The sequence below is a fragment of the Ictidomys tridecemlineatus genome, chromosome 2 (assembly GCF_052094955.1).
Source record: "Ictidomys tridecemlineatus isolate mIctTri1 chromosome 2, mIctTri1.hap1, whole genome shotgun sequence".
Lineage (NCBI taxonomy): Eukaryota > Metazoa > Chordata > Mammalia > Rodentia > Sciuridae > Ictidomys > Ictidomys tridecemlineatus.
The window spans coordinates 8,023,191-8,050,630 of NC_135478.1; the positions used below are offsets into that span (position 1 = coordinate 8,023,191).

The 27,440-nt window shown below is 54.0% G+C and overlaps 2 protein-coding genes and 1 long non-coding RNA gene across 7 annotated transcripts in view; all 3 read right to left on the bottom strand.

The window, feature by feature from the left end:
* Olfm2 (olfactomedin 2) overlaps positions 1 to 2,056 on the bottom strand; it is a 60,930-nt gene extending 58,874 nt beyond the window's left edge. For both annotated transcript variants that reach the window (XM_078035599.1, XM_013363273.4), the window contains exon 1: positions 1,860 to 2,056. In XM_078035599.1, the coding sequence (XP_077891725.1) occupies positions 1,860 to 1,931 (72 nt within the window). In that variant the 5' untranslated portion in view covers positions 1,932 to 2,056. The remainder of the gene's footprint in view (positions 1 to 1,859) is intronic.
* Positions 2,057 to 4,541: 2,485 nt separating this feature from the next.
* On the bottom strand, positions 4,542 to 9,540 carry LOC144372238 (uncharacterized). The gene is made up of 2 exons (XR_013432295.1): positions 8,367 to 9,540; positions 4,542 to 5,667 (listed from the first exon to the last, which is right to left on the bottom strand). It is a non-coding gene; the product is annotated as an uncharacterized LOC144372238 (long non-coding RNA).
* Positions 9,541 to 17,498: 7,958 nt separating this feature from the next.
* Positions 17,499 to 27,440, bottom strand: part of Col5a3 (collagen type V alpha 3 chain) — a 36,776-nt gene continuing 26,834 nt past the window's right edge. For 3 of the 4 annotated variants that reach the window (XM_078035626.1, XM_078035621.1, XM_078035633.1), the window contains 20 exons: positions 27,307 to 27,360; positions 27,156 to 27,209; positions 27,011 to 27,064; positions 26,457 to 26,564; positions 25,705 to 25,758; positions 25,459 to 25,512; positions 25,285 to 25,338; positions 25,113 to 25,166; positions 24,879 to 24,986; positions 24,660 to 24,713; positions 24,170 to 24,223; positions 23,914 to 24,021; positions 23,568 to 23,621; positions 23,452 to 23,487; positions 22,956 to 23,009; positions 22,374 to 22,575; positions 22,178 to 22,290; positions 20,636 to 20,704; positions 18,545 to 18,784; positions 17,499 to 18,448 (listed from right to left, as the gene is read on the bottom strand). In XM_078035626.1, the coding sequence (XP_077891752.1) occupies positions 18,302 to 18,448; positions 18,545 to 18,784; positions 20,636 to 20,704; positions 22,178 to 22,290; positions 22,374 to 22,575; positions 22,956 to 23,009; positions 23,452 to 23,487; positions 23,568 to 23,621; positions 23,914 to 24,021; positions 24,170 to 24,223; positions 24,660 to 24,713; positions 24,879 to 24,986; positions 25,113 to 25,166; positions 25,285 to 25,338; positions 25,459 to 25,512; positions 25,705 to 25,758; positions 26,457 to 26,564; positions 27,011 to 27,064; positions 27,156 to 27,209; positions 27,307 to 27,360 (1,725 nt within the window). In that variant the 3' untranslated portion in view covers positions 17,499 to 18,301. Of the gene's footprint in view, positions 18,449 to 18,544; positions 18,785 to 20,635; positions 20,705 to 22,177; positions 22,291 to 22,373; positions 22,576 to 22,955; positions 23,010 to 23,451; positions 23,488 to 23,567; positions 23,622 to 23,909; positions 24,022 to 24,169; positions 24,224 to 24,659; positions 24,714 to 24,878; positions 24,987 to 25,112; positions 25,167 to 25,284; positions 25,339 to 25,458; positions 25,513 to 25,704; positions 25,759 to 26,456; positions 26,565 to 27,010; positions 27,065 to 27,155; positions 27,210 to 27,306; positions 27,361 to 27,440 lie in introns of those variants that run through there. The other variant, XM_078035636.1, reaches the window with a different exon arrangement.

The following is a 27,440-nucleotide window of genomic DNA, read 5'->3' on the forward strand; positions in this document are numbered from 1 at the left end:
GGTTCATTTTTTCCCAGCAGTTCAAGTGTGTGCCTCTTGGTCTCTGACTGTCCGTCTCTTCATGTGTTCCTCTTTGCTTTTCTCCAGCTTACATATCAATTGAGTACCTACTGTGTGCAGCCGGATGCCAGGTGCTGGACCGCACTCCTTTTCCCAACCAGTGTGTAGGTGCTGAGATGGGGAAATGAGAGGAGGGGACCCCACAACCTCTCCTCATGGAAATGAAAATCCTCTTGTCTAGAATGTATCCTCCATCCTCCCAAGCCCCCGCTGGGGATGCGCACACTGATTCCTTTCTTCTGCTGGTCAGATTAAGGAAGGTGCTAGACTGTTTTTCTTCTGAGTTTCTACCTGAAAACCCCACCTAGTGACATCTACACAGACACCATCCATACCCTTGAAGTGAATTCTTCAGTTCTTCAATTCATGAGCATGTGGCTCAAGAACCTGACTGCCTCTGTTCAGTCCTATCTCTGCGACTCCTGAGCTGTCTGGGCTTGAGCAAGTGACTGTCCTTTTCTCTGCCTTAGTTTCCCCATCTCTAAGGGTAACAATAGCATCCACCAGTAGGGCACTGAGGAGAGTAAATGCCTTCCTTGGGGCTATGTGCTTGAAACAGTGCCCTTCACATAATGAGCACTTAGGAATGCTTGCAGTTATTATTTCATTATTTTTGATTCCAGCTTCCCTCTAAGCCCCTCCATAGGGGGTGTTCCCACCCCCAAGATGGAGGAAAAAGAGGTTTCTCAATAGCTGAAGAAAGCTTGGACCCTCACATTTTGCAAGGTTCCCCAACCTGCCCAAGCAATGGGGTACCACAAGGAGACAGACCTGCATCTGTGAGAACATGAATGGGGTGTACAAGAAATCTACACGCACGCACACACGGGTATGTGGATGCTCTCTTTTGCACACACAATCCCCCCAACCCTCTTTTAGAGTAATTTATTCAAAGGTATAGAATGGCACATGGTCGTCTCAGCTCTCACCCAGTCACACACCTGGTCACATGCATTTTGTTCAACACCCATGCGTGTGGAAAGGGTCAGGCAAACACTGTCACACACAGTCCTTGACACAGCTATGGCTGCACAAATACCCCCAGGATTAACACGGTCCTCACTTGAATTGATGTCACACTGCCAGTCACACACACACTCACAACTCGCATGGAAAGCTCACAAGCCTCACCATCACACCAACCCTCCGGTCACAAGCCACCCACTGTCACACACAGACTCTCCCTCACGTACAAACACCCTCTCCTAGTCACACCCCAACTCACTTACAGTTGGACAAACACCTGCAGGGCCACACACACAAACTCCCCTCGGTCACACCCAGAGCGACACAAAGACACGTTTATCCTGCCCCCCCCAGCACCTCAAACACGTCCCCATCAGTCACTCACACGTGAGTCCCGCCCCCTTTCCCACTCTGGGGGTGCAGATGGGAAGTGGGGGGCTTCAGCTAACACCTGGGCCATGATAGAGAAGTGAAGGGTAAGCGACATCCTAAAGCCCCCCGAAGTTTCCCCCTCCACCCCACTCAGCTCCAGAGAGACGGCGGGGTGTGGGCTCCAGGTCACCGAGGGGTTAAGAGCCCCAAAGCAGGGATCATGCTGTCTCCCAAACCATCCCGGCTTGGGGGCTGCATTTGAAGTCCCCCTGCTACTCCCCCATGCCAGGGTGGATGTCCCAGCCCCTCCCCCGCTGCGACCCCCGCCCCTCGTCCCTCGCCACCCTGCGGCTCTGGGGGGGGGGCTCATGAAGACCCCGACCTCGTTTCTCCGAGGACCCTCCGCGCGCCCCTGCCCTCCGGGACTCCCCCGCGCCCACACCTGCCCGCCGGGCCCCTACCTGTCCGGCGAGGCCTGAGCACAGCAGCGGCAGCAGCAGCAGCGGCAGCGGCGGGACCGTGAGCGGCCACATGACGCGCCCCCAGCCCGGCGTTCCGTCCCCCCGCCAGCCCTAGCGGCGCCTCGGCGCGGGGACCGCCACCAGGCGCGACCCCGCCCGCGCGGCAGGGGCGACCCTCCACGCCACCTCCCCCGCCTCGCCGGCGGCCGGGATTCCGCCCCACCCCCGCCCCCCAGCTCGCTCGAGTCTTTGTTGCGGGCTCCGCCCCCCGCCCCGCCCCCAGCTCGTCTTCGGGCGCCGAGCGAGCCGGGTCGGGGGACCCGAGGGGCGGGAGCTGGCACTGGCGGGGGGAGCCGCGGGCCGGAGCCGGCGCCCCACCCCAGGCCATCCAGGGAGTGGGTCACGGAGATGGGGTGAGGGCGTCCGTCACGTGCTTGTCAGTTTCACCCTCCCAGGAGGTTTCCCACGTAGAGGAAGGAGGTGGGAGAGGGGTGCGGGGAGAGGGAGTTAGGAGGAAGGCCTGGAGCGAGAGGAGAATCATCCAAGAACCCAGCAATCTGCAGAGAAACTGAGGCACCGGGCCTGTGAAGCTGGAAGTTGGGGAAGGGGCCAACGCCAGGACAGGGGCAGATAGAGCAGAGATGGACACTGGGAGTGAGAGGCAAAAGCGGGGAGCAGGAGCGTGACATTGAGAGGAGGCCAGGGGCAGGACCAGGTGGGCGGACCTGAACGCCTGCGGGGGCATCTCGTTTCCACTCTTCCTGGGCGCCCGTTCCCTAGGGCTCTCCTGATGGAGAACTTATCCTCCCCCCAACCCCCAGCCACACCTGGACAGCCTCTTCTCGTTCCTGTTTCAATGGCCCAAAATGACAGACTGGATTCCCAAGAGAACCAAAATGTGAAGGCCGCCTCCACACGAGGCATTTGCATATGAAGGGCGTCCTTGTCCGGTCTGCCTTCTCTGGGGAGGCTCTGGGCCCTCACCTGGTCTCCCGCAGCCCTTCAATGGCTCTTTGCTGGAAGGCAAGTAAATCAAATTATGAAGGAATCTGCTGTAAAATATAGGGGAGGGGTGAGAAAAACTAGCATTTTTCTGACCCTACTATGTGCCAGGAAGATAGCACATTATTGATGGTTTGGTTGAGACAAAGAGGAAGAGCTTGGTGTCTAACAGCCCTGGCTGTCACTATTTTGCCATGTAACCCTAGGCAAGGAGTTTTCCCTCTTTTTAAAAGACCTGAGGGCAGAGAATGTGGCTCAAGGGTTAAGGGTTCTTGAATTCATTCCCTGGTTCCAAAAAAGAAAAAAAAAAAAGAAAGAAAGAAAGAAAAAATGTTATTTAGTGTACAATGAATCAAAATGCATTCTGATGTCATATTTACCTAATTAGAATAAATAAATAAATTTCATTTAAGAAAAAAGACCTGTTTCCTCCCAGCATCTCCCACTGTTGGGGAGCATCTCCTTACAGCATCTCCTCCTGCTGACCCAGGAGCAAATAGCGCACTCAGTCCCCACAGCACATTGCCACAGAGCAGTTGAGGACACTGGCCGTAGGATTGGGTCACAAGTCAGAATCTGAGCCTTAGAAAACATCTCAGCTATTCCTCCACTTCTTTTTTTGAAACAGGAGACTGTCCTTTGCTGGATCCTCAAGCCAAACCTGAAGAAAGAGCATGTAGTTTGGTACATTCTGAAAACTCTTGACCAAGAGTGGGCGCCCTTGTACAGGGCTTTGTTTCAGGACCATGAACAGTGTCCTCCTTGGGTTCTGATCAGGGAGAGATGGTCACTGTTCTAGCCACGGTATGACCTGTGTTATAATGCTGAGCTTTGGCCAGTATGACTTCAGGTCCATCTCTCATCTGTTCTCTGCTCTCTTTTGTAGTAGGGGAGACAGCATTTGTAAACTACATTTCCCAGGCTCCCTTGCCTCTTACAAACTACATTTCCCAGGCTCCCTTGCTTCTGGTTAGGCTCAGCAAAATGGGAGGTCTAGGAAGAGATTGGAGGGTGAAAAGAAAGTCTAAACCAGAATATTTCTCCCCCTCTCTCCACTTTGGGTGTCTCTGGAGTGGCTATTGGGTATTCCCGGTTGTCTCAGCCCCATCAGGTGTCCCCCATCATGGTTCAACTCTGTCCAGGTGGCTGTAACTCTGGGTCTCCAGCAACTAACTAACTTCTCTGTTGTTTTATCCTCTTGGAAAGATGGTAATTTGCTTCTCTGGGGCTCAGTCACTTTCTCCCCCATGCTCTTCAAACTTACCCAGCACCTCTGTGACTCATTCCCCCTGTGAAATCCCCTCTATTGAATTAACTGGCTTGGGCTCTGGTGTTTTCAAACTGGACTGGAGCCAATACATTAAATGTTGTTTTCCTAACCACTGCTATGGTCAGTGGCAATCTCAGTATCCTCATCATGCTGTGGTCAGTGTCCTACTGAATGGTGATCTATGCTGTCATCAGCATCCTGGTTCTGCTGGGGTCAGCAATGTGGTCAGTTTTGTGGTCACTGCTGATCATTCCTGGTCATGCTATGGTCAGTGTGGCGATCAGTATTGTCAGTGTCCTGGTTGCCATGGACTCAGCATCCCCATCACTGTCCTGGTGGTGTGTCATTGTCCTGAACTTGCTTTCTTTCTTTTTTTTTTTTTAAAGAGAGAGTGAGAGAGGAGAGAGAGAGAGAGAGAGAGAGAGAGAGAGAGAGAGAGAGAGAGAGAGAGAATTTTTAATATTTATTTTTTAGTTCTCGGCGGACACAACATCTTTGTTGGTATGTGGTGCTGAGGATGGAACCCGGGCTGCACGCATGCCAGGCGAGCGCGCTACCGCTTGAGCCACATCCCCAGCCCCTGAACTTGCTTTCAACAGAGGCCTGGCTGTGCTGTGGTCAAAATTATGATCAGGTCATACTGTAGTCAGAGTCCTACTCGGTTTCCTGGTTGTACTGTGACAGCTTCAGAGTCAGCACTGGGGCTGGTGTCATGATGAGCATGGTATCTACAGTGGAGTGGTCAGGACTGTGACCCATCCCTGAAGACACATCAGGGTCAGATTCCCAAGGATCTCATGTGGCAGAACTGATGAACTGGGTGGGTCAGTGTCTGGAGTCAGGCAGAGGACACTGTGACATGTGTGAGAAGCAGAAAGGGCATTGGATTTTGTCATCTCGTCACTTGAGTGTCCCTAATTGGTGCTTAGGAAGCCATTGGCTCTGCTGTCCTAGGACCCTTCATGTGTCCAACTGAAGGACACAGCCCAGATCTCTGTATTCTCACACCCTGCCCAGGGCCTGTCGTAGGGAAAATGATCAAGAAGTTCATGAATGAATGAATCCATTGCATGTCTACTTACGCCTTTGTTCTTGCTAATCCCTGTCTTTATGATTCCAGGTCCTTTGGTAGTAATTGCAGAAACCCAGCTTGAATTGAACTTAGCAAAAAAAAAAAGAAGAAGAAGGGCAAGGCTAGGGATATGTAGCATACATGAGGCCCTGGGTTCAACCCCCAGCATTGCAAATGCTGAAAACAATAATCCAGGGGTAACAGAATTTAGGCATGGCTGTATTCATGGGGTTCTGTTACATCTTCAGGATTCTGTCTCTCTCCATTTCTTGTCTCTGTGAGGAATTCTCTTTTAGACAAGAGGTGACAACATCAGTTCCCAGAGGCTTCTATCTTCCAAGATCAGCAACATCAGCAAAAAGAGAGCTTGCAAAATAGTGACTGTGGTCCATCACCAGTCATGTGCCCATCCTGAATCAATCTGAGGGATATTGCTCAGCCAGACGAGCTCACAGATCATCTCCCTGGAACCGGAGAGTACAGTCAGTCTCCCTCAACTGCACTGGGTGGGAGATGGGAAGTGGGGGATGCAGAACTTTAAAAGGGAGAAGATTAAGAGGGAGAAGATGCTGTGGAGGTGAAACAAAGGATGGGGGGTTGATTCCCCCGCATGCAGCCTAATAGTGTGCTTCCTGTATCGCAGTCGGGCAGGCTAACACTGCGTTTCTGGACTCCCTTGCAGCTACACTCCATGTACCAGTTAGTTTCTGCCAATCCGAAGCCTGAGAAGTGAGAGGTGGAGGTGGGAAAGTCATCTTCCTGCTGTCTTGGTAGAGGCAGCTGCCACCACAGTTGTGCAGACTTTGGGTTTTCCCCCAGGTATGTTCCCATTTCCTACCACGAACGTTATCACCGGCTTTTTTGAGAAACAGTTGCAGTAAAAATGAGGGTGGCCCCCAAACCGCTACATTGCCACTATAGCAGTGTATTCTCTTTATTAACAGCTTTATTGAGATATAATTCACATACCATACAATTCACGCCTTGACGTGTACAAGCCAATGGCTTTTGGTATATTCCATCATTAGCTTTAAGTGGTAATAAAATATATATATAACATAAAATTTGCCACTTTAACCATTTTAAGTGTGCAGTTCGCTGCATTCATTAATTGTACCATAGTGTTCAAATCAGCGCCACTACGTATTTCAAAATTTTTCATCACCCCAAACAGAAATTCAGCAACCATTATGCAATGCCTCCCTCTTCTCCCCATCCCAGCCTCTGGCAATCTCTCATCTTCTCTCTGTCTTTGCTTAGTCCACATGTTCCATGTAAGTGAATCACATGATATTTGTCCTGTTGTGCCTGGCTCCTTCCACTTAGAGCAGCACTTTAAAGGCCCACCTGCGTTGTAGTGTGCACCGGAACTTTCTTTCTTCTTACGGCTAAATAGCATTCTGTTGTATGGATATACCACACTTTGTCCATCCCAGTGATGTACTCTTTTTTATTTTATTTTTTTGCAGTACTTGGGATTGAACCCAAGCCTTGCATTTGCTAGCTCTAGCTCTGAGTTGCACCCCCAACCCCTAGTGATGTATTTATTTATTTTTTTAAATTTTTTAGTTGCAGATGAACACAATATTTATTTATTTGATTATTTATTTATTTATTTATTTATGTGGTGCTGAGGATCGAACCCAGTGCTTCACACATGCTAGGCAAGCGCTCTGCCATGAGCTACAGCCCCAGTCCCCTGGTGATGTATTCTTGAAACCAACAGTTACCACGGGGTGATTCCCCACCTTCCTGCTGATCCCCAAGGCTTGTGGGTGGGCCATGGACAGGAGATGTCCTATGCTGACTCAAACTATGGGCTCACCTTAGAGCCCCTTCACCCATGTTTTTCTCTTTGCTTTTTTTTGGTTTTGTTTTGTTTTTGTAGTGCTGGATATTAAATCCAGGACCTTACGCACGAGAGGCAAAAGCTCTACCTCTAGCTATGAGCTATATTTTCATGGCTCTTTCTTTCTTCCTTCCTTCCCTTTCCTCCTCCATCTATCTCTTCCTCCTCCTCTTCCTTCTCCTCCTCCTCTTCCTCCTCCTCCTTTTCTTTTTTCTTCCCCCCATCCCTCGGCAGTACTAGAGATTGAACCGAGGATCTGAGAACATGCTGTTAAGCAAGCAATCGACCACTGGATTATATCCACAGCCCTTTTTATTTTTTATTTTGAGGCGGGGTCTTACTAAGTTGCCAGGGCTGCACTCAAACTTGCAATCCTCCTGCCTCAGCCTCCCAGGTCACTGGGATTACAGGTGTGCACCACCAGACCTGGCACCTTCCACCACTTTGTAAGTACCAAGCTTCCTGCTATCTTAATCCATTCTCTGTTGCCAAAGCAAACTACTTGAGTCTGGAAACTTTATAAAGAAAATAGTTTGTTAGGATCACAGTTCTGGAGGTTCAAGAGCAAGATGTCTGCATCTGCTCAACTGGTGGGGACCTGAGGCAGAGGGCATCGAAATGGTGGGAGCCTGTTTAGAAGCCAGGGGGAGTTCAGAGTCACCCTTTCTATTTTTATAACAACATACTCTCCTAGGAACCAGCCAGGGTCCTGGGAGGACTCCACGGATCCCTTCTAAAGGCAACACCCCAAAGACCTGATCACCTTGCACTGAGCACCACTCACCACACTGAGGACCCCGCTTCCGATCTACGAACCTTTAGGGACACACTGAAATCACATGGAAACCACAGCACCTGGTATCGGTTCTTCTCTTCCAAACTAAGCCCCGATTGGCCTGTGCTTGGAACGTCCGTTCCCTTTACCTGTCAGGGAAAACTTCAGCATTCATACAGCCCTGGTGCCCCAGGCCGGGCTGGACACCTCCCTTTGTTCACCAGTCCCCACTCCTTGAGCTCCAACTCAGCCCAGAGCACTGGGCTAGACCCTCGCAACCCTGGGAGGTAGAGGTGCTTATCCCCGATTTAAGAGTGAGAAGGTTGAGGCTCAGAGGTTAAGTAACTGTCTCAGGAGCAGACGTGGGATTCCCACCCCGCGCCATCCAACTCAAAGCCCAGCTCTAGACCTCTGCGGCACGACAGCGAGGCCATTTGTCCCACATCTGTCCGTCTCCAGCAAACCCACATTAGGCAACCGAGACTCGATCCTGCTGGGGACCCCCGGGGAAATGCGTCGAGTCCAGACTCAGAGCTCACCTGAGCGCGAGGGTGCAGGGGTTTAATCTCTGGGTCCCACCCGTCGGGGAGAGCGGCTTTCCTGGACCATGGGCTCAGCAGGCTCAGCGAGGGAGAGACCATCACGGCCCATAGAGGATGCAGAACGGAGCGGGATGCTGACTCGGTGTCCTCCAACCCAGACGCGGAGCTCTCTGCGCACCTGGGCCTCCCACGGCCTGGCTGTGCCCGGTGGGCTGAGTGCTCTGCCACCCCTCCCCGCCCTGCACCTCCATAGGGATGGGAGCAGGTGCCCTCCGGCTCCAGGCCTCCCGCTCCCGCCCCTCCAGATGTTCCCACAGACAGGACCTCAGTCCCCTTCCCAGTCCCAGAAGAGGGGTGGAGGGAGGCCTGGGTTCAGCCTGGACCTGCAGGGCTTCTCCAGCTGTCCTGTCCAATCCGCTGCTCAGCCTTTTCTCTTCTTGGACGTTTGTCATGTCCAACTGCTGCCGCTGCTGGGACTCCTTGCCCCTCGGGCATCACACACACGCGCACCTGCCGAATGACCCAGTTGTGGGACTGGAACTTGGTCCTCGGTTACCCAGACGGAGCCTCCAGCAAACAAATGCACACATGCAGGACTTGGGCACACGGTGAGCCAAGGCAGCACGGCCGGGCACGTGGCCCCGGGCACAGCAGCCCACGGAGACACAGCCGACCGTCAGGGGTGGAAAACCAGCCAGAGGCAAATCAGCCACGGGAGCTCGAAGAGTCCAGCACGTGCAGCCCCACCACACGGGGCACCCCAACGGACCCCCAAACCCACAGTGCAGACACAGCACGCTCAGATCCTGGAGTAGACATGTCATACCCACATCCACATGCAATACATCTACAACACGAGCACAAAAACACGCAGTGCCAGCACAAGCTCACACACACACACAGATTCATACACAGGACACGTGGTCAGGCCCCACACCCCACTGAGCCACGAGAAGGGCAGACGGTTTACACACAAACGGGCTCTTGCACGCCCACCACGGGGGCACACAAGGGTATAAAACACACCTGCACAAGCACAGCGCACACACACACACAGTTGCACTCACAAGCAGCCGGGCAGAGCGTTCACACACACACAGACCCACAGGGATTCGCCACGCTGACTTCCTGTGACACGCAAGCTCCGGGCCGGGCAGCGTGGGAATGAGGCCGTGAGTAGGGGCGAGGAGGCCCAGATGACTCAGGAGGCCTCCTGGGGGAGGGGTGGGCGGGGAGTGTCCAGCGCATGTGGTTCCCATTACAGGCCTGGGAATTGAGGCATGAGCTGGCGGGACAAGGAGACCCAGCATCACTTCCCAGCTCTGCCAAGGCAGGAAGAAGGGAGGCCCTGCCTGAGGTTACAGGGCCGGAACTTGGCTGGGAACCACTGCAGCTCCCACAGCTGCCGAGCCGTCTGCCCTGGGCCCGGCCAGCCTGGTGCTCATTTCAGCCCCTACAGTTGCCCTGGGAAGGGTTTCACAGGACAGGAGAGTGAGGATCGGAGAGGTTATGCTACTTGCCTACAGTCACCCAGGAAGTGGAGTTGGGATTCTGGTCAAGGACTCTGTGTAGCCCTGGCCCCTGCCCCGAGGTAGATGCTCCTCTGTTTGATCCACAAGTAAAGACTGAGTGCTGCTTATGAACAAGGCAGTCCCCACCCTCAGATTATGGGATGCCGGAGTCTCTGGCTGTGTTTGGAGAGCTCTGATCCACCCTGGGGTGGTTGGTGTCAGGAGTGACACTCTTACCCAAACCCAGAGGATGAGGAGGAGCTGGCAAGGTTCGTGGAGCAGGTGGGATGGTCATCTGGTGAGGGATGGTGACAGGCCATGCCACAGCTGCCCGTTAGAAAGAGTTGCACTGTACTTTGGGGCCACCAGGGAGCCTTTGAAGTGGTGAGAGGAAAGAGACAGTGGGTCTAGTGACCAGCATGAAGTGCACACCTGAAGTGACAGCTGAAGATGTGCGTGCGTCTTACAGCACCCCACACTTCCCTTCTCAGGAATCTCCAGGCACTTAAGTGTGTGCCCAAAAGACAGAGGATGTTAGCCAGGCTCCGTGGAACACGCCTGTCATCCCAGAGGCTCGGGAGGCTGAGGCAGGAGGATCGCAAGCTCAAAACAGCCTCAGAAAAAGTGAGGTGCTAAGCAACTCAGTGAGACCCCATCTCCAAATAAAATACCAGGGGCTGGGGATGTGGCTCAAGCGGTAGCGCGCTCGCCTGGCATGCGTGCGGCCAGGGTTCGATCCTCAGCACCACATACAAACAAAGATGTTTCCGCCAAAAACTGAAAAATAAATATCAAAAATTCTCTCTCTCTCTCTCTCACACACACATACACACACCTCTCTCTTTAAATAAATAAATAAATAAATAAATAAAAATACAAAATAGGGCTGAGGATGGGGCTCAGTGGTCAAGGGCCCCTGAGTTCAATCCCTAAATATTGAAAACTTGACAAAATGAGAAATACCTACAAGTTCACGCGAGAACAAGATGAAGTGAAAGTCACACGCTGAAGCCAGAAGACAGGGCCAAGCTGGGTGCTGCGGCCACACCCGTCACCCAGCGACTCGGGAGCCTGGAGCAGAAGGGGCACAACCTCCAGGCCGTACCAGGTGATTTAGGGAGACCCTGTCCCAGGATAACAAATGAGAAGGGCTGGGGTGCAGTTCAGTGGCAGAGCACCCCAGGTCCTGTCCCCAGCGTGACACTCAATCCAGTACAGCACAAGGACAGCCTCAGAGCTCCTGGGAGAAGAGGCGAGGCCCCCCAGTTAAGCTACAAAGCAAGTTGCAAAAGAACGTGCTGTGTTCTGTGCTGTGAGCCCTGGCTCCAACCGGCCTGGCCATGCACGTCGCCCATGGATACAGCCCACAGGCTCCGTCAACACGGAGAAACACTGGGAGGACAAGGGTTTCCACACTCCGGGGAGGGGGCCAGGGCAGCCAGTGTTTGCTGGGGACAGAATTTCCTCTGGGACAGATGGGGAAGTTTTGGAGATGGATGTGGGAACTGCCACACAGTCACGTGAAAGCCTGTTCGTGCCACCAACTGTGTGCTTCATTCATTGGGACAGGATCTTGCTGTGTCGCCCAGGCTGGCTCTGAACCCCTGGGCTTAAAGCGATTGCCTCAGCCTGTTTAGTAGCTGCAGTGACAGGTCACGCAATTGCACCCAGCTCACCACAATTTTAAGTGTTTTGGGGGGGCTGGAATGTAGCTCAGGGGTACAGCACATGTGCCAGGCCCTGGGTTCCATCCCCAGCAAAGTGATTTTTTTTTTTTTTTTTTTTTTTTTTGGTGCTGGGGATGGAACCCAAACCCAGGGCCTGGTGCAAGCGAGGCAGGCACTCTACCAGTGCGGAGCTATAGCCCCTGCCCATTTTTATCTTAAAAGAGGTTTTTTTGTTGTTGTTTTTTTTTAATAACTCCCCCACTCATCTGCCTTTGATGTGGAAAATGAGGGGGTGAGAGGCAGAGAGACAGCACTTGTGTGTGCAGGGCTGGACTTCTAAGGCAGGGTGGTGGACATTCCTTACAAAGTTCTCTGGATGTCATCATTTTTAATGATGGCGACACCTTTATAGCTGTGGCCACATAGCAGTCATGATTCTAAATGTTTGGCCTATTTTAACTAATTCAGTCCTCACACGCCGGGATACCCTGTACTGTTCTCAACCGCAGAGACCCAGGCTCCGGGCCAGGGGGTCAAGCCCTCCTGGGAGCCCAGGTGTTTTGGCTCTAACTGTTACACACCCTCTCCCCACCCCCTTCCACACTTGGTGTGTGTGTGGGAGGGAGCTCGGTGGTAGGACGGCTGCCCAGCAGGTGTGAGGCCCTGGGTTCCATCTCTGCACCACAGAAAAAGGAAGAAAGAAAGGGGGGGTCCCAAAGAGACAGGAGGGGGGTCGGCATGAGAAACTTTCTAGAAAACACCTCCAGCTTGTTTGAGTGGTAGAATTGTGGGTGTAGACAGTTGTGTAAAACCATGAAACAGAATGCTGAGGCTTGGTGAATTTCATTGTATATAATATGTATCTCAAAAAAGAAAAATTTGAGATTTCTGAGCCAGGAGGAGACATTCGTACCACCCATGCACAGCAGCCATGAGGTGGAGGCCCCCAAATGTCCTCGTGGATGAATGATGAGCGGCAGGGGCCCATCATGCCGGTGCCGTGAGCATTGTTCAGCGGAGGGAGGCAGGAGACTCTGGCCCAGCACACGTGGGCGAGCCTGGAGGACTTATGCTCAACTTCAACCTGTTCCTAAAGGACAGGTCCTGCCTGATTTCACTGCTGTTGTCCTTGGGGCGACTCCAAGGGAAGTCCCTGATATCTGGGTACTCTGGCCATGAGGCGACAGAGAGGGAGGGGGTCATGTGAATGCCTGACCCCGCTGTTCCCAGAGGTGCTGACGATACGCACAGATTCACACCCGGCCACACAAAGAACCCCTCAGATACTGGATTTACTTGCCGTTTGCCTCACTAAAATACTAACCCCACCACAGCCCAGATCATGGCCTGTTCACTCTTGTATCCCCAGAGCCCAAAACAGTGCCTGGCACATAGTGAGGGCTCCATAAATGTTTGTTGAATGATGAGTGGTAGGGAGGGGTGGGACCTCTGATAAGTTCAGGATCAAGTTGAACTGAGTCTGTGTAGTAGCTGGATAGGGTGATGGCATGCCTCTCTGTGTGGGGCTGTGTCCCCCTCTGTGCCCACGTTCCTGTCACGTGCCAAGCCTTGGGGTGCAGTAGTCCGAGGGTGACAATGCAGGCCTCTCTAGCTCCAGATGTGGCTGGATCTCTGGCGGGGGGGGGGGGGGGCGGGGGGTCTGTGAACACCATCATGAGGGAGGGAGGGAGGCACAGCTGGATGTGTGTGCCCTGCTCTGCACACCAGGGTGTCTGAACATGGCTGAGGAGGCAGGTTGTACAATGTGGGCAGGTTGTGCAGCTGTGGCGGGGATGTCAAGGACCAGAGTCCGTGGGCCCTTGGTCCCTGCGAGTAGCTGTGTGTGTGCCTGCCATCCGAGTAGCTGTGCGTGTGCCTGCCATGGCGTGGTGTGTGTGTGACATCCCCTGCTGGGCCCACAACCATCTCTGTACAAAGCCCCGCAGCCCCCCTCCACACACACACTGGCCACCCGCCCCACCCCCAGCTAGGAACAGTGGGTTTCAGTAATTGCTCAGGAAGCACAAGCACAGTGATTAATTACGGCTGCTGAATATGCAAATCAGCTGGGGGTTTTCCCAGCAGCCGCCTGGGCACTGCCAACCACGCTGAGTCAATCCAGGGAGCCGAGCGAGGCCAGAATTCCCTTCTCACACCTTTGTCAATTAACCTTTAATTTACAGGGCGGGGTTTCTCATTCATTAACGAGCTTTGGGCTAATTAAAGCACCCTTATTAAACTATGCATTAATTGTCCCTTCCCTCCATAAGGCCTGCATCAGGATGAGATAATCCAACTGCAGGCAGAATCTGAGCTCTGTATACAGGTCAACCACCATCCCTCATACTCGGGTCCTTCCTGCCTCATCTGGTGAAGTGGGAAGGAGAGACTGTTCAAAGTGGGCCTTGGTGAGCAAGGAAGAGACACTGAGAGACAAATTCAAGTGCTGAACCCAAGGGTCTTGTTTTGTTTAAATAACCATAAGAGGGTCTGTAGCTCAGTGGCAGAGTGTTTTCCTAGCATATGTGAGGCACTGGCTTTGATCTTCAACACCACATAAAAATAAACAAATATGTGATAAATAAATTAAACCAGGCAAACATTGGATGAGCAGTTTCTGGTAGGTAGACAATAAATGGCCATTACCATTGGTATTAATAGTATTAGCACATCTCCAGTGACAAATTCACAGTGGTAGGGCTTTTGAGGACAAGGATATTCAATATTAAATTTTAATTTGTTCCTTTTCCTGAAATGAGACCTCCTGGTGGTCACACATGCTTCCATGCCAACCTTCAGTGAAAGTTGGATTCACTTACCGTGTTAGTCAGGATAATTAATGATAGCTGCTGTAACAAGCAACCCTAAAAATATCTCAGTGGCTGTGTGTTCATATCACCCTCTGATGGAGATCTCCTCCAAGCAGTGACTCAGAGAACCAGGCCCCTTTCAAGTCCCTGATGCAGTTGGCCTTCTGTATTGTCAGGATTCCATCAACTACAGGTTGAAATATTTGAGAAAAAAAAAAAATGGGACTGTTCTAAACAGGTACAGAATTTCTTCTTGTCAACATTTTCCAAACAATAGAATATAACAATGATTTACATAGCATTTACATTGTATCAAGTATTATAAGGAATCTAGATGGGATTTTCAAAATAAATTGGCAGCGCTGGGGATCGAACCCAGGGCCTTGAACAGAACTCTAGTGCTTTACCCTGGCCCAGAACAAGATGTCAAGTGCTGAGCCCAGGGTTTTAATTTGTTTAAATGACCACAAAAATTCCCCTAAGGAAAGGCTGGGAGTATACAGAGAGGTGTGCCGAGGTTATATGCAAATACCACCCCATTTTGTAGGAGGGACTTAGATCCCTGGGCTGTACTTGGAGGAAGGGACTCCAGGAGCCAACCCTGTAGCCTGAGTGACTGATCAGATGGCGCTCCCATGTACACCTGTGACTGCCAAGATTACCTTAAAGGGAAGAAGAGGCCAGAGGATCACACCGGAGATTTTATAGCCACTCGCATCCCATTGGCTAAGGCCCAATCACTGGTCCCAACCTAACTTCAAGGGAAGCAGGAAAATCTATTTCCCAGGATGTGCTCAGGAAGAGAAAAGCCCCACAGAGCGCTGGTGTTGCCACCCATTTTACTTTATTTTTGCAGCGCTGGGATCAAACCCAGGCCCTTGCACATTCGAGGCAAGTCCTCCTGAGCTGCAACCCGGTCCTTCCCCAGCATTTTTGAGATAAGGGTGTTCAAGGGAGGAATTAAGAGGAAAACAGACCCAAGTCTATATTTAGGTGGCTGAAGAGAACACAGAGTAAAGAAATCAGTAGAAGCAATAAATCAGAAGAAGTGGCCAAGAGAAACGCCAGCCCCTCCTTGGTATTTGAGGGTGTCGGGGTTCTTCACTGTGGAGGTATCCTCAAGACTCCTGGCACGCTTCCAGTCTCTGTGAAGTCTACCCACTCCTCTCTATCCCAAACCGTCCCCACCCCATCATTCTCTCTCAGTTCATTTGTTTGAATTTTCTTTCACAACAGTTACCACCAGCAGAAATTGCAGTCTCTAGCTATTTATTTGGGCATTATCTGTTTCCCTTGGGGGTAAAATCCCGAAGGTAGATGCCACATATATCTTCTGTCTCTGGCATCTGGAAACAGTGCCTGGTGTGGAGTGAATACCCCAGAGAACAGCGTAAGGGAGAAGTCGGCGGATAAATGAACTCATCCTCCACCACCAGACAGCAACAGATTTTCTAGAATCAGGACGCTGAGCAACATGGAATAATGAGGAAACCTAAGACAAGTCAGGTGGCCGTAGAGGGTTCAAGAGCAGGAAGGGTAGGGTGGGCAAGGCCTGGGTTTTTTGGGTGGGGGAAAGTCACCTCCGCCTGCAACCTCGGCTCACACCATCCTCCAGGACCCCGAATGAGACTCAACCCCACAATGTCTAACGCCCACCACCATCACCCGATGAATGGAGTGTCCTTAGAACAGACTTTTGTTCAACAATAAAAAGGAATGAAGCCCCAGCAGCTGAGGCAGGAGGATCGTGAGTTCAAAGCCAGCCTCAGCTACAGCGAGTCACTAAGCAACTCAATGAGACTCTGTCTCTAAATAAAATACAAAATGGGGTGGGGGATGCGGCTCACTGGTTGAGTATCCCTGAGTTCAATCCCGGTACCCCCCCAAAAAGGAATGAAGCACTGAACGGTACGCTAAGACACGCTACTAAACAAGCCTAAAAACAACTGCTAAGTGAAAGAAGCTGGGCACAAAGGGCTCTTATTGTCAAACTCTATTTATATGGAATGTCCAGAAGAGGCAAATCTACAGAGACAGAAAATTGATTAGTGGTTGTCTAGGGCTGGGAGGCTGAGAAGAAATGAGGAGCGATTGCTTGTAGATATGGCATTTCTTTGGGGTATGGTAAAAATATTCTAAAATTGATTGTGGTGAAGCTCATACCAGTTTGAACATTTGAAAACCACTTAATTCCCCAGTTTCCATGGGTGAATCATATGGTATGTGAATTCTATCTCAATATCTATTTAAAAACACTTAGCCAAGGCCAGTGCTATAATACCAGCTACTGGAGGACTGAGGCAGGAGGATGGTGGTAAGTTCAGCCCAACATCTAACCCTTGATTCAAGTCACCTTGAATCTAACCTCATTTCAACTGATCCCTTGATGACTCCCCAAACTGCCAAGCACTTTCTCGGTTCACCCCACTTCTGCAATCCACCTTAATTCAACCCAACAGCCAATTCCTGATTCTCATCTCATTTTTCAGTTCTTTAAATTTTCCTTTGTTTATTTATTTTTAGGTGCTGGGGATTGAACTCAGGGGCACTCAACCACTGAGCCACATCCCCAACACTATTTTTTTATTTAGAGACAGGGTCTCACTGAGTTGCTTAGTGACTCGCTGTTGCTGAGGCTGCCTTTGAACTTGCGATCCTCCTGCCTCGGCCTCCCGAGCTGCTGGGATGACAGGCGTGCATCACTGCCTCGGCTCTCATGTTATTTTTAGTTTAACTTCCCCACCCCCAGCCCTTACCTCCCAGTCACTTCAAGCCACAGCTCCTACCTGTCTCTCCAGCCCACCACCCACCCGCTGACTTGCCACTCAGGTCTTTGGCCTCTACTGATTTCACCTCAACCTATGACCGTGTCTCCTTATCAGCTCTCCATTCCCCCGCTCAGGGCAGCCAGAGATGCCAGCACTGACCAAAGCCAACATGGGAAGTTGGGTATCTTCAACTTTTCCTCCAGGATTCTGGGCTAGTAAACACGCCCATGACTTCCAGCAAGTGTCATTATAATTAACCCCCCCTCAAAGGGGCACCCCTAATTGAGACAGGTGGGGGCAGGTCCTTCCAGTGAGACAAGAGCTGAACCCTAAGAGAGAGGCGGCCGAAGCCAGATGAAAGACGGAGACGAGACACAGTTCCGTGGTTTATTCTCAGACTTGAGATGCCAATTTTGCCCCTGGGGGTAGGGAAGAGTGGGGTTGTGCGGGAATCTCTCTCATCATTTCCCAGCCTTCCTGAAGAGGAAGCAGATTAAATATACAACAGAGGGGCTTTTCCCTTTTAATACACACCCGGGTATAAATAGGGCAGCACCATTAGGATCCTGATTCGTCCCCACCATCCTGGTCCACAAACCACCTGGCCCGGCGAGGTAAGCTTGGGGGAATGGGAGGTGGGGGCTGGGCTGAGGCAGCAAGGAATACACAGCTCTGTCCAGGGAAGTCCTACTTCCCTCTGTAGTCTGACTTCAGTCCCTTCACCGTGAACCCACGTGGGAATGAGAATGAGGGAAGAGGTCCCAGATGGGATCAGGAGACATCCAGTGCTTAACTATGGGGCAGGGGAGCACCAAGGAGTGCTGGGGGCACTGACGGAGGGCCGGGGGCGGGCGGAGGGGGGCATGTGACTCGGAGTTAGAAGCTCACTGCACGGTGGGGGGGGTTCACGGGCAGGAGTTGAGGGGTGAGTGAGATGGAGGAGAGGAAGGGCCAGAATGCACCTGCGCCACCCGGAAGGGGGGACGCCTGAGCCCTTGGGCCAAGGAGTCCATCCCTCAGCCCCCAGAAGGGAGGAGTATTGTTGGACCTTGACCAGCGGAGTCACACCTCCTGGCTCAGAGTCCCAAGAGATGATCAATATGGTGGCTTCAAAGCCTCAGCACCAAGTGTGCCCGGTCCAGGGCTCCCTCGCTGTCCTTCCCACCCCCCAGACTCTCAGCTGCTGAAGCAGACAGGCCCCAGTTCAAACCCAAACTTCTGGTTCGTCTGGCCAAAGTCGAGGGCGGACACGTCCCACAGGGGCAGAAAGCCGGCTCGGGAAGAGCTGAGCTCCAGGAGGGTCTTGGCCTGTCCCTTCCGGAGCTGACGAGAGAAGACAGAGCCGGTGGTGAGCCAGGAGGAGGGAGCAGCAGCCTCTCCTCCCGGTGCGCTGTGGGCACCCCTGCTCCAGCCCCTCACCCGGCAGCCGTCGTGGGGAACTCTGATGCTGGCTGCTGTCGTCTGGTTGAAGGACAGCTCTTCCCCATTTGTGCCGAGGAAGCGCAGGGAGCGGCCGTGGTCGCCCGCAGCTTCATCCAGCCAGGCCACGGAGTTCTGGCAGGAGTAGGTGAAGCTCTGGCGGGCCACGGCGCTCAGCAGCTTCAGGAAGGTCAACTGCACCACGTTCACCGGGGACCCATCAGCGTCCACGTAGGAGAACTGAGGGGCAAGGCAGGGAGCCAGGGGTTCCGATAGCCAGGTTCTCAGAAGAACCCACCTTCCAGAATCTCCGCCCACCGACATCTCCCCACGTCCCCACCTCTAGGGCAGCCCCAACCCCCGGCCTCAGATCCAAAGTCGAATCCCAAGCCCCCTCTTCATGGAGCAGATCACCAGGCCTGGCTCATCGGACTCCCAAATCTTGGCCACTTGTTCCACCAAATCTAGGCTTGTAACATGCTCAAAGCGAGGCAGAACTTAGAAATTCTATCTAGACCATGGCTCTTGTGAGCTCCTGATTCACACAGCCAATAGCTCCCCACATTCTGTATCTGCTCTATTCAATATGGCAGCCGTATGTCCAATGGCTGTAGGCTATTGAGTATTTGAAATATAACCAATACCACACAAGGAAGGGATTTTTTTTACTTTGATTTTTTTCTTTTTTAAATTCATAACTAATAACTGAGTCATAATCCAATTACCGAAAAGCTTATGTTTAGAAAAAAACTGAGTATGCAAATCTGTTTTTCAACTGTTTTCAATGTTGAAATCTAAATAGAGATCAAGCATTCCCCATAAAATTTAGCCTCCAAACCGTGATGTTGTAAGTGTGAAATTTGCACCTGATTTTAAAGAACTAGTTTTTAAAATGCAAAATATCTTAATTCTTTATGTCGAGACAACAATTTTTGGTATGTTGGCTTCGGTAAGATTATTATTAAAAGATAGCTAGCTTGCAATAGCTGGGGTAGCGACACATCTTTTTGGCTTCTTTCTCATCCCCAATCCCTGATGATTTCTGGAATCACCTCCCAGATAGACGACTGGCAACTGTACTCTTGTCTTAGGGTCTGCATTTTGGGAACCCAAACCAAGGTTGGCGCTCATGTCATTACCATAGCTTTGTTTATTTTCTCATAGAATATCAGCCTCGTGAAGTCAGGAACCGTGTTTGGTTTGCTTCTGTTCCCAGTGCTCAGTACATGCATATAAACTATGTGAACAGCTTCCAAACTGAACCCAATGCCCCACCCCTCCCTCAAACTGACTCTTCATCCCAGAGAAGAGTCTCATCAAACAAGAGTCCCTCAGGTCAGGAACCTGAGCATCATCCCATCTCCTCCTTCCCTGCATCTCATCACTCACCTGGTCCTATAGACTGGAACTCTAGATACCCTTCCAAGTTACGTCCTCCTCTGAACCCCTGTGGCTCCAACTCCAGTGCAGACGCCCTCCTCTCTCTCCTGAACCAACACACCAGTCTCTTTCGGGGACTCCTGGCCTCCAGTCCGCACCTCATGCCACCCCAGAGGCATTTTTCTGACAGATATTGAATCGGGGTCCCCTTCCTCATTCAAACACATTCCTTGGCTCCCCTCTGCCCACAGGTGCCTTGGTCTAGCCCTTGCCTGCCGCTTCATAATTCTCCCAGTCTCTAGAGCAGGGCAAGTGACTTTCTCTGGAAATTCCTCAGACCCCTCTTGACTCTGAGCCTCTGCATATCCTGTCCCCTCTGCCCAGAACATTTGTCCTTGTCCTCCCTAACTTGCTAACCCAGCTCATGTTAGGCTTCAGATGAGCTGTGACCTCTACCAGGAGGCCCTCAGGCCCTGCTCAGTGCCTGCTTTGCACTATGCACCACTCCCCTGTCCTGGCACTAAGGCTCTGCCCAGGGATGAACTGCTGGTCACACACCTGTGCTACCCCCCACTCCAACCTGCAATCACCACGAAGACAGAAGAGAGTCTGTCCTGTTCACCTCGCCCCTCAGCGCCCCTTCCGCACCTCCCTAGGCTGGTTCCCCCGAGGCTGCATCTTGCCACCCCACCGTGGCCTGGGGTGACTCACCTTCTTCCCCCGGCGGAATGTGCTGTACCAGTTTCCAGGCTTCTCCTTGGACCAGGAGGCCAGCTTCACCTGGGAGACGGTGGGAGGGTCACTGTAGCAGCCGCCTGTGGTGGCCACGCATTTACCCCGGGCATCTACCTCCTCACACCGAAGGCTGTGAACTGAGGGTACCTCCGGCCGTGCTCTGGCCACGGATCAACGAGAGGGGCGAAGGGGCTTCTGCCCCTGCACAGTCCCCAACGAGGAAAGATGGGAACTGGGGGATGAGTACCTCGGCTCCCCACCCTCGAAGGAAACTCCTGCTGTCGTGTCTGTTCCCTAGTGGGACTGAGCCCTGGGTCCTCAAGAGCACCATTTAAATGCCACATCCTCTCCTGGATGCCTTCCCTAGCCGCCCTGTGTCCCCTCCCCTGGAGCGTCCTGGCTCAACTCCTAAATAAATGGCTCATCTCAAATCTTTGTCTCAGGGTCTGGATCTGGGGAACCCAAACCCCGACCTTAAGAATTCCCTGGAGTCGCTTCTCTTGAAGCCATCGAGGCCCACCCAGGCGCCTGCTGAGAGACCTGGTCCTGCACCTCAGCCCCGCTAAGTGGGAGGTCTGCGCTCGTCTGCAGTCCCATCCACTGGGCATCTGAGCTCCTGCTAAGCCCGGAACCTGAGCGCTCGAAAATACCAGCACAGGTTCTTATGTACACTTGGGCAGGCTGCGGCTGCGGCTAGTAAGACCAGCCAGCACGTCGGGATTAATAAATGTCTCCTGGTATTGGCCTCAGGAACACCACTGCCCAACCATCCTAGGCGGGAGGCACTTTCTCGAGCTCCATTCTACAGATGGAGAAACCAAGGCAACAGATCAGAATTCCAACCTGCACCATTTAAATACTGATTTCTTTGGGGAGGCGTTCTTATCTGTCTTCCCTGTTGAAAGTAAGCTCCATAGAAACCGTGTTTTTTTTTTTTTTCTTTTTTTTTCCCTTTCTCTGTGTGTCTCTGGATCCCCTGGGGGGAAGGGAGCACAGAATCGAGAACCTGGGCATGTCAGGAAAAGGCTCTACCACTGAGCCGTGACCCCAGGCCCTGGATTTTTTTTTTTTTTAATATTTATTTTTTAGTTGGACACAATGCCTTTTTTATTTATTTACTTTTACGTGTGCTGAGGATCTAACCCAGGGCCTCGAACATGTTAGGCAAGCGCTCTACAGCTGAGCCACAGCCCCCGCCCGCCTCTCTCTTTTTTTTTATGGTACTGGGGCACTCGACCACTGAGCAGACAGGGTCTCACTGAGTTGCTGAGGCTGGCTTTGAACTTGGCATCCTCCTACCTCAGCCTTCTGAGCTGCTGGGAGGACAGGCAGGGGCCACCCTGCCTGGCCAGCCCCTGGATTTTGGATCTTCTGTTGCAGCCCCAGAGTCAGATAGGACTTGGTGTGCAGTAGGCTCAATAAATGACACTTTAAGGAAGGATAAGGTCAGGGGTGGAGGGGACAGCAGAGCAGAGGCGGCCCTTCCAGTGGCAGAGCCGGACGGTTGGGAAGACTCACCACCTCAAACTTCTTGTCGGGATAGAGGCAGGTCTCTCCTCCAGCCGTGAAGTTGCAGAAAACCCTGAACGCATCCCGGGCGCATCCCTGATTGGGGTCAATCCAGTATTCCCCTGTCGCAGAGCCGACGGGGCGGATGAGCGGAGGCGGGACCCCGCGACCCCCTCGCTTGTTCAGGGAGGGACCGAGACCTCACCATCTGGCAGGTGCGGGTGGTTGCGGTGCAGCTCGTGGCACACGAGGCCCGGGCGCTCGGCCGTCCCTGGAGGTCTCCGCAACTGCTCCACCTCCACACTCAGCGACTTCAGCGAGGCCAGCACCTCCTCCAGGCCGCCCTCGGGGTCCCCCACGACGGAGCGCCGGCGTCGACGCAGCCCGTGCAGCTCGGCTGGGGGACCCTGGAGTGGGGGCGCAGGAGAGAAGGGCAGAGATGAAGAGGACAGGAGAGGCAGAGACACGAGGGAGGGAGGGAGGGGGAGGAGGGGCAGATGAAATAGGGGACCCAGGATGGAAGTGGAGACAGGTAAAGACGGGGAGAGGCAGAGGAAGTCGGGGTGGGAGAGGCACAGCCCAGGGAGACAGGACCCAGGGAGACAGGACCCAGGGAGACAGGACCCAGGGAGACAGGACCCAGGTCAGAGCCCCCACAAGACCCTCCTGGGACTGTTACAGAACTGCCTTCCCTGCCTGGGTCCCTAACTGAGCTCTGGGGACCACGACACAGTCCCTGCCCTCCCCATAGGTCTGAGGCACAGCCCTTGCTCCCTGGGGAACTCACCGGGGGGCCTGGGGGACCTGGAGGTCCCCTATCTCCACGGGGACCAAGCGATCCCTGTAGGAAAAAGTCACCTTCAGGTGAACTCGGTCCACGGAGACCCCTTCCCATCAACACACACACACACACACACACACACACACACACACACACATACAGCCCCAGGAGGGACCCACAGTGCTCAGCGCTAAGCACAAGACACACATTTTCTTTCCATATTTTCACATGTCTGAAATCAACATCTTAACGTCTTTGGCAAGCCATAATTTACTTGGCAGAACTGTTTTCTTTCATAGCAGTTTATAAAATAATGGTGCCTCTTACAATTGATGGCATCTTAGATTTGATGAAATATAACAGTAGGTGTTGGATAAATATTTATTGGATGCATGATTGAGAGAATAAATAAATGAATGAACTCGCGGCAAGGAGGGTTCTGGTGAAGTGGAGGGAGGTGGCGAGCTGGGGTGTGGAAGACAAGGGAATGGCGTCTACTCACCGGGGACCCCTTGGAGCCCTTCGGTCCCAGAGGGCCCTGGAGGACAGACACAGAGAGAGCTGGGGTCCTGGCTTCCTGCCTTGGTGACCCCACCCCACAAACTCCTCCATACTCACCGCCACACCTGGGGGTCCAGGGTGGCCCAGAGAGCCAACAGGACCAGGGGACCCCTGCAGAAGGGACGTTAGGGTCAGTATTAGTGTGATGCAGCCCTATTGCCCAGATATATTCCCCTTAAGATCAGGAACTTGAGACAAACCTATGATTCCTCCAGGGAGACACCCAGGCACCAAGCACAACCTCCGACCTGCGAGCCCCCAGTGCCTCCTCCATTTTCCCCACACTTAACCCCCATCATTCCAGATCTGGCTTCCCCAGACCCCACGCCCGTCTCCACACAAGCCCGGACCCCACCCCCCACTTTGAACATATTCTCCCATTCAGGGCAGGACACATACTCACAGGGTCTCCCTGGGGGCCAGGGGGCCCCTGCACGCCTGGCAACCCCCGATCCCCTTTCTCACCGGCCTCCCCAGGGGGACCGATGAGGCCGATTAGTCCAATGTGGCCCTGGAGAACAAATCGGGATGAAGTTGGGGAGCTGCTGGGAGATGGGAGCCTAGGGGCGATGAGCTGGGAGGAGAGGGCACCCCAACCTCCCAGCCCTCAGGCCAGGAAGGGGGGGTTGTGTGGAGATGGTGGAGAGAAGGATCCTTACCTTCTCCCCCTTGAGGCCGGCATCTCCCTTCAGCCCTGGTAGGCCAGAGGGCCCCTGCGGGGAGGCAAGGGTCAGCTGGTCATTCTCAATGTGAAATCTCCTGGGTGCTTGGGAAATGGTCTCTAGGGAGATTACCCAGATCTCAAACGGGAACTGCCAGGAAGTGGTTGTGGGTGCCGTCGTGCGACGGGGGCGGGGATGCAGGGAGAGAATGAGGGGTTGGTGCCAGGATGGCCAGTACGAATGCTCTGTGGTATGAGTGGGCCGTCGAGATGAGTGGTCGGTACAGACCATTAAGATGGCAGATCAGGGGCTGGGGATCAGTGTAGACCATCAGCATGGATGGTCAGAATAACACGGTCAGTGTGGGCAGCCAGATGTGGTCAGGGAGGGGTCGGCCTGCACCATAAGCACTGCAGTCACTAGATGGTCCCTGGATGACCAGTGTGGCTCTCAGAGCTGGGGCCTCAGGAACAAAGGAGTCTCTTACCAAGGGGCCTGGAGGACCCATCAGACCCGGGGGTCCCAGGAGGCCTGGTTCACCCTGAGGATGAAACAGAACAGAGGTCGGCTCTTCCTGCCAGAACCCAGGATGGACGTGCCCCCTGCCCACCGGGGTCAGCGACCCCCAACTTTGATGATTCCAAGGTGGGTGCAAACCACCAGGAAGAGCCCAGCCCGCTCCTGCCCGCGTCTCTACGGCACTCACCACAGGGCCAGGGATCCCGGGAAGACCGTCGGGGCCCGCACGGCCAGGGGGCCCGCGAGCCCCCACTGGGCCTGTCCTCCCTGGAGGCCCATCGGGACCTGGCTCCCCCTGAAAAGGGCAAGGGGCAAGGCAGAGGCCAGGAGAGTCAGAGGGTGCTGGCCTCCTGGCCTCCACCTGGGACTCATGGCCCGGCCGTGGGGGGCGAGGCCGGGACCCTCCTGGGCCAGCACTCACCTTGGAGCCTTTCTCCCCCTCTTGGCCTTCTCGACCCATGCGACCCGAAGGGCCCTAAGGAGGGAAGGAGTCGGGAGGGGCCGGTGCGGTCAGTGGGGGCTCGGGGTGACCGGGGACTGCGGGTGGGCGGGGCCAGCCTGGAGCCGGGGCCAGGAGGTGGGTTGTCACTCACCCTCTTTCCAGGGGGTCCGGGGGCACCTGGTTCCCCGGAAGCACCCGGCGGCCCCTGTAGAGATGGTAGCGGTGCCAGCGTCACTGTTGGCCGGCGCTGGCTGGGCGTGAGCCCAGAGTCCCCAGCACCACCCCTCCTCCTCTGCCAGCGCCACCTTCCCTGACCCCCACTCACCGGCCCCCCAACATCACCAGGGTCTCCCTTCTCTCCTGGGGTGCCGTCGACGCCCTGTTTGGGTGAGAGGAGGCAGCGGGGGGTGAGGGAGAGGTCACGGGGTGCGTGAGGATTTCAGGTGGGGCCTGGAGGGTCGTGAGGGCCATCCCCCCAACCCCCCGCTGACCTCGGCCAGCTCTGGGGGGAGGGGGAGATGGGGACAGGAATAGGAACAGGCCAGGCTTCGTGGGGAGGGACTATACCCACCGGAACTCCAGGGTCTCCTGGGGGCCCCAGATCTCCGGGGAGCCCCGTGGGGCCCTGGAACACAGAGTGATTCGTATCACGGCTCTGAATCTCGAGGGGCCATTCACTGACTGAGCAGATAGTGTCCCGGTTCTGGTTGCTAGGGCCACATCAGTGAACAGGCACAAACCCAGGCCCCGCAGAGGGACATCCCAGGGTTTAGCGGGCGCAGGCATGAGCTGGGAGAATCCCAGGTGTCATCGCACTTCACCCGCAGCCTGGGAATCCAGACTGCCAGGGCTCAGGGGACGGGCCAGCAAGGGTGGCGATGGCGGGGCACAGGTATCCAGAAGCTCCTGTCCCCCACCGCAAGCCCCACCAAGATGGAAGACGGGCCTCAACCTTCGAAGCCCTCATGCGGTCCCACAGCCACCCGAACCCTGACTCAGCATCCGCCTTAACCCTGACTTTCCACCACCATTAGCACCACCCAATGTGACGTCGGCCTTTGCTCCACACACAGGAGATGACCCTGGCATTTCATTCATTCAGTCAGTCTGTCAGCCAGTCATTCAGTCTGTCACTCAGTAAGTCAGTCTGTCAGTGAAGTCTATAAGTCTTTCTGTCCTTCCTTCCTTCCTTCCTTCCTTCCTTCCTTCCTTCCGTCTGTCAGTCAGTCTGATCAGTAAGTTGGACGGACCCTGGCCAGCAGCTTAGGAACAGATTCGAGTGGCCTTGAGCGGCCCCTGCCCTCTGCCCCCCTCCCCGCTCACCGGGTTCCCTTTGGCTCCGTCCTCTCCAGGTGGACCTTTCTTGCCTGGGGGTCCAGCAGCCCCAGATGGACCTGAGTCCCCCTTTTCACCAACTTCACCTTTAGGCCCCTTTTTGAAACAGAGGTCAGAGGTCAGAGGTCAGAGTGGCCCAGACTCTGCTGAGACCGAGGGTTAATATCCTGGGCTTTTCCGCAGTCACAGATCCGACTAACCCAGCTACCCAGGGGCTAGAGGGCAGAAAACCCTAGGACTTATGTGAGCTAGGGGCATGGCTGGTCCAGTTGCCTGGCCATGGACAAGTCAGTGTCGGCCACGTGCTGCTTCTGAGTGAATGGGAAAAGGCCCCTCTGGGCAACTCATTCTCAAGTCAGGGCTCAGCCGGGATTTGAACCCCCAGCAGCCCCTCAGCCTGCACTCTTGTACAGTGTACGACCTATGCAACTCTACATTGGCCCTCCATGAGACCTTCTAGGGGTCTTTCATTAAGATAACCAGGGACGTCCATAGCCCGAGGACTGCCCAGGGTGCAAGTGCCACATCACATAGTCACTCACGGGGATGCCTGGAGTTCCCGGGGGTCCTGGGTCTCCGGCATCTCCTGGTTCACCCTGCAGGAGGCAAAGTAACAGGGGGAGGTCCTGGTCATGGCAGATGGGGCGGGACACCCAGAGCGGCCGCCTCCTCCCCTGCTCTCCTCACCTTGTCGCCCACAGCGCCTGGCTGACCAACTCCTCCAGGTGGCCCCGGAGGGCCCTGGGGGAACAGCAGAGGGCAGAGGTGAGACGTGGAATCCCGACAGCCGTCCTTGGAAACGGGTGTCCTCCCACCTGCTTCCCCCCAGAGTTCTCACCTCGGAGCCACTGGGACCCTGGGGACCCCTGGGACCTGGAGCTCCATGGGGACCCTGTGGAAGGACCAGAGAGTGCCCAGTGACTCTCACCGCCCCCCCCCAAAGGCTGCAGACACCACCCTTGATTTTGATGA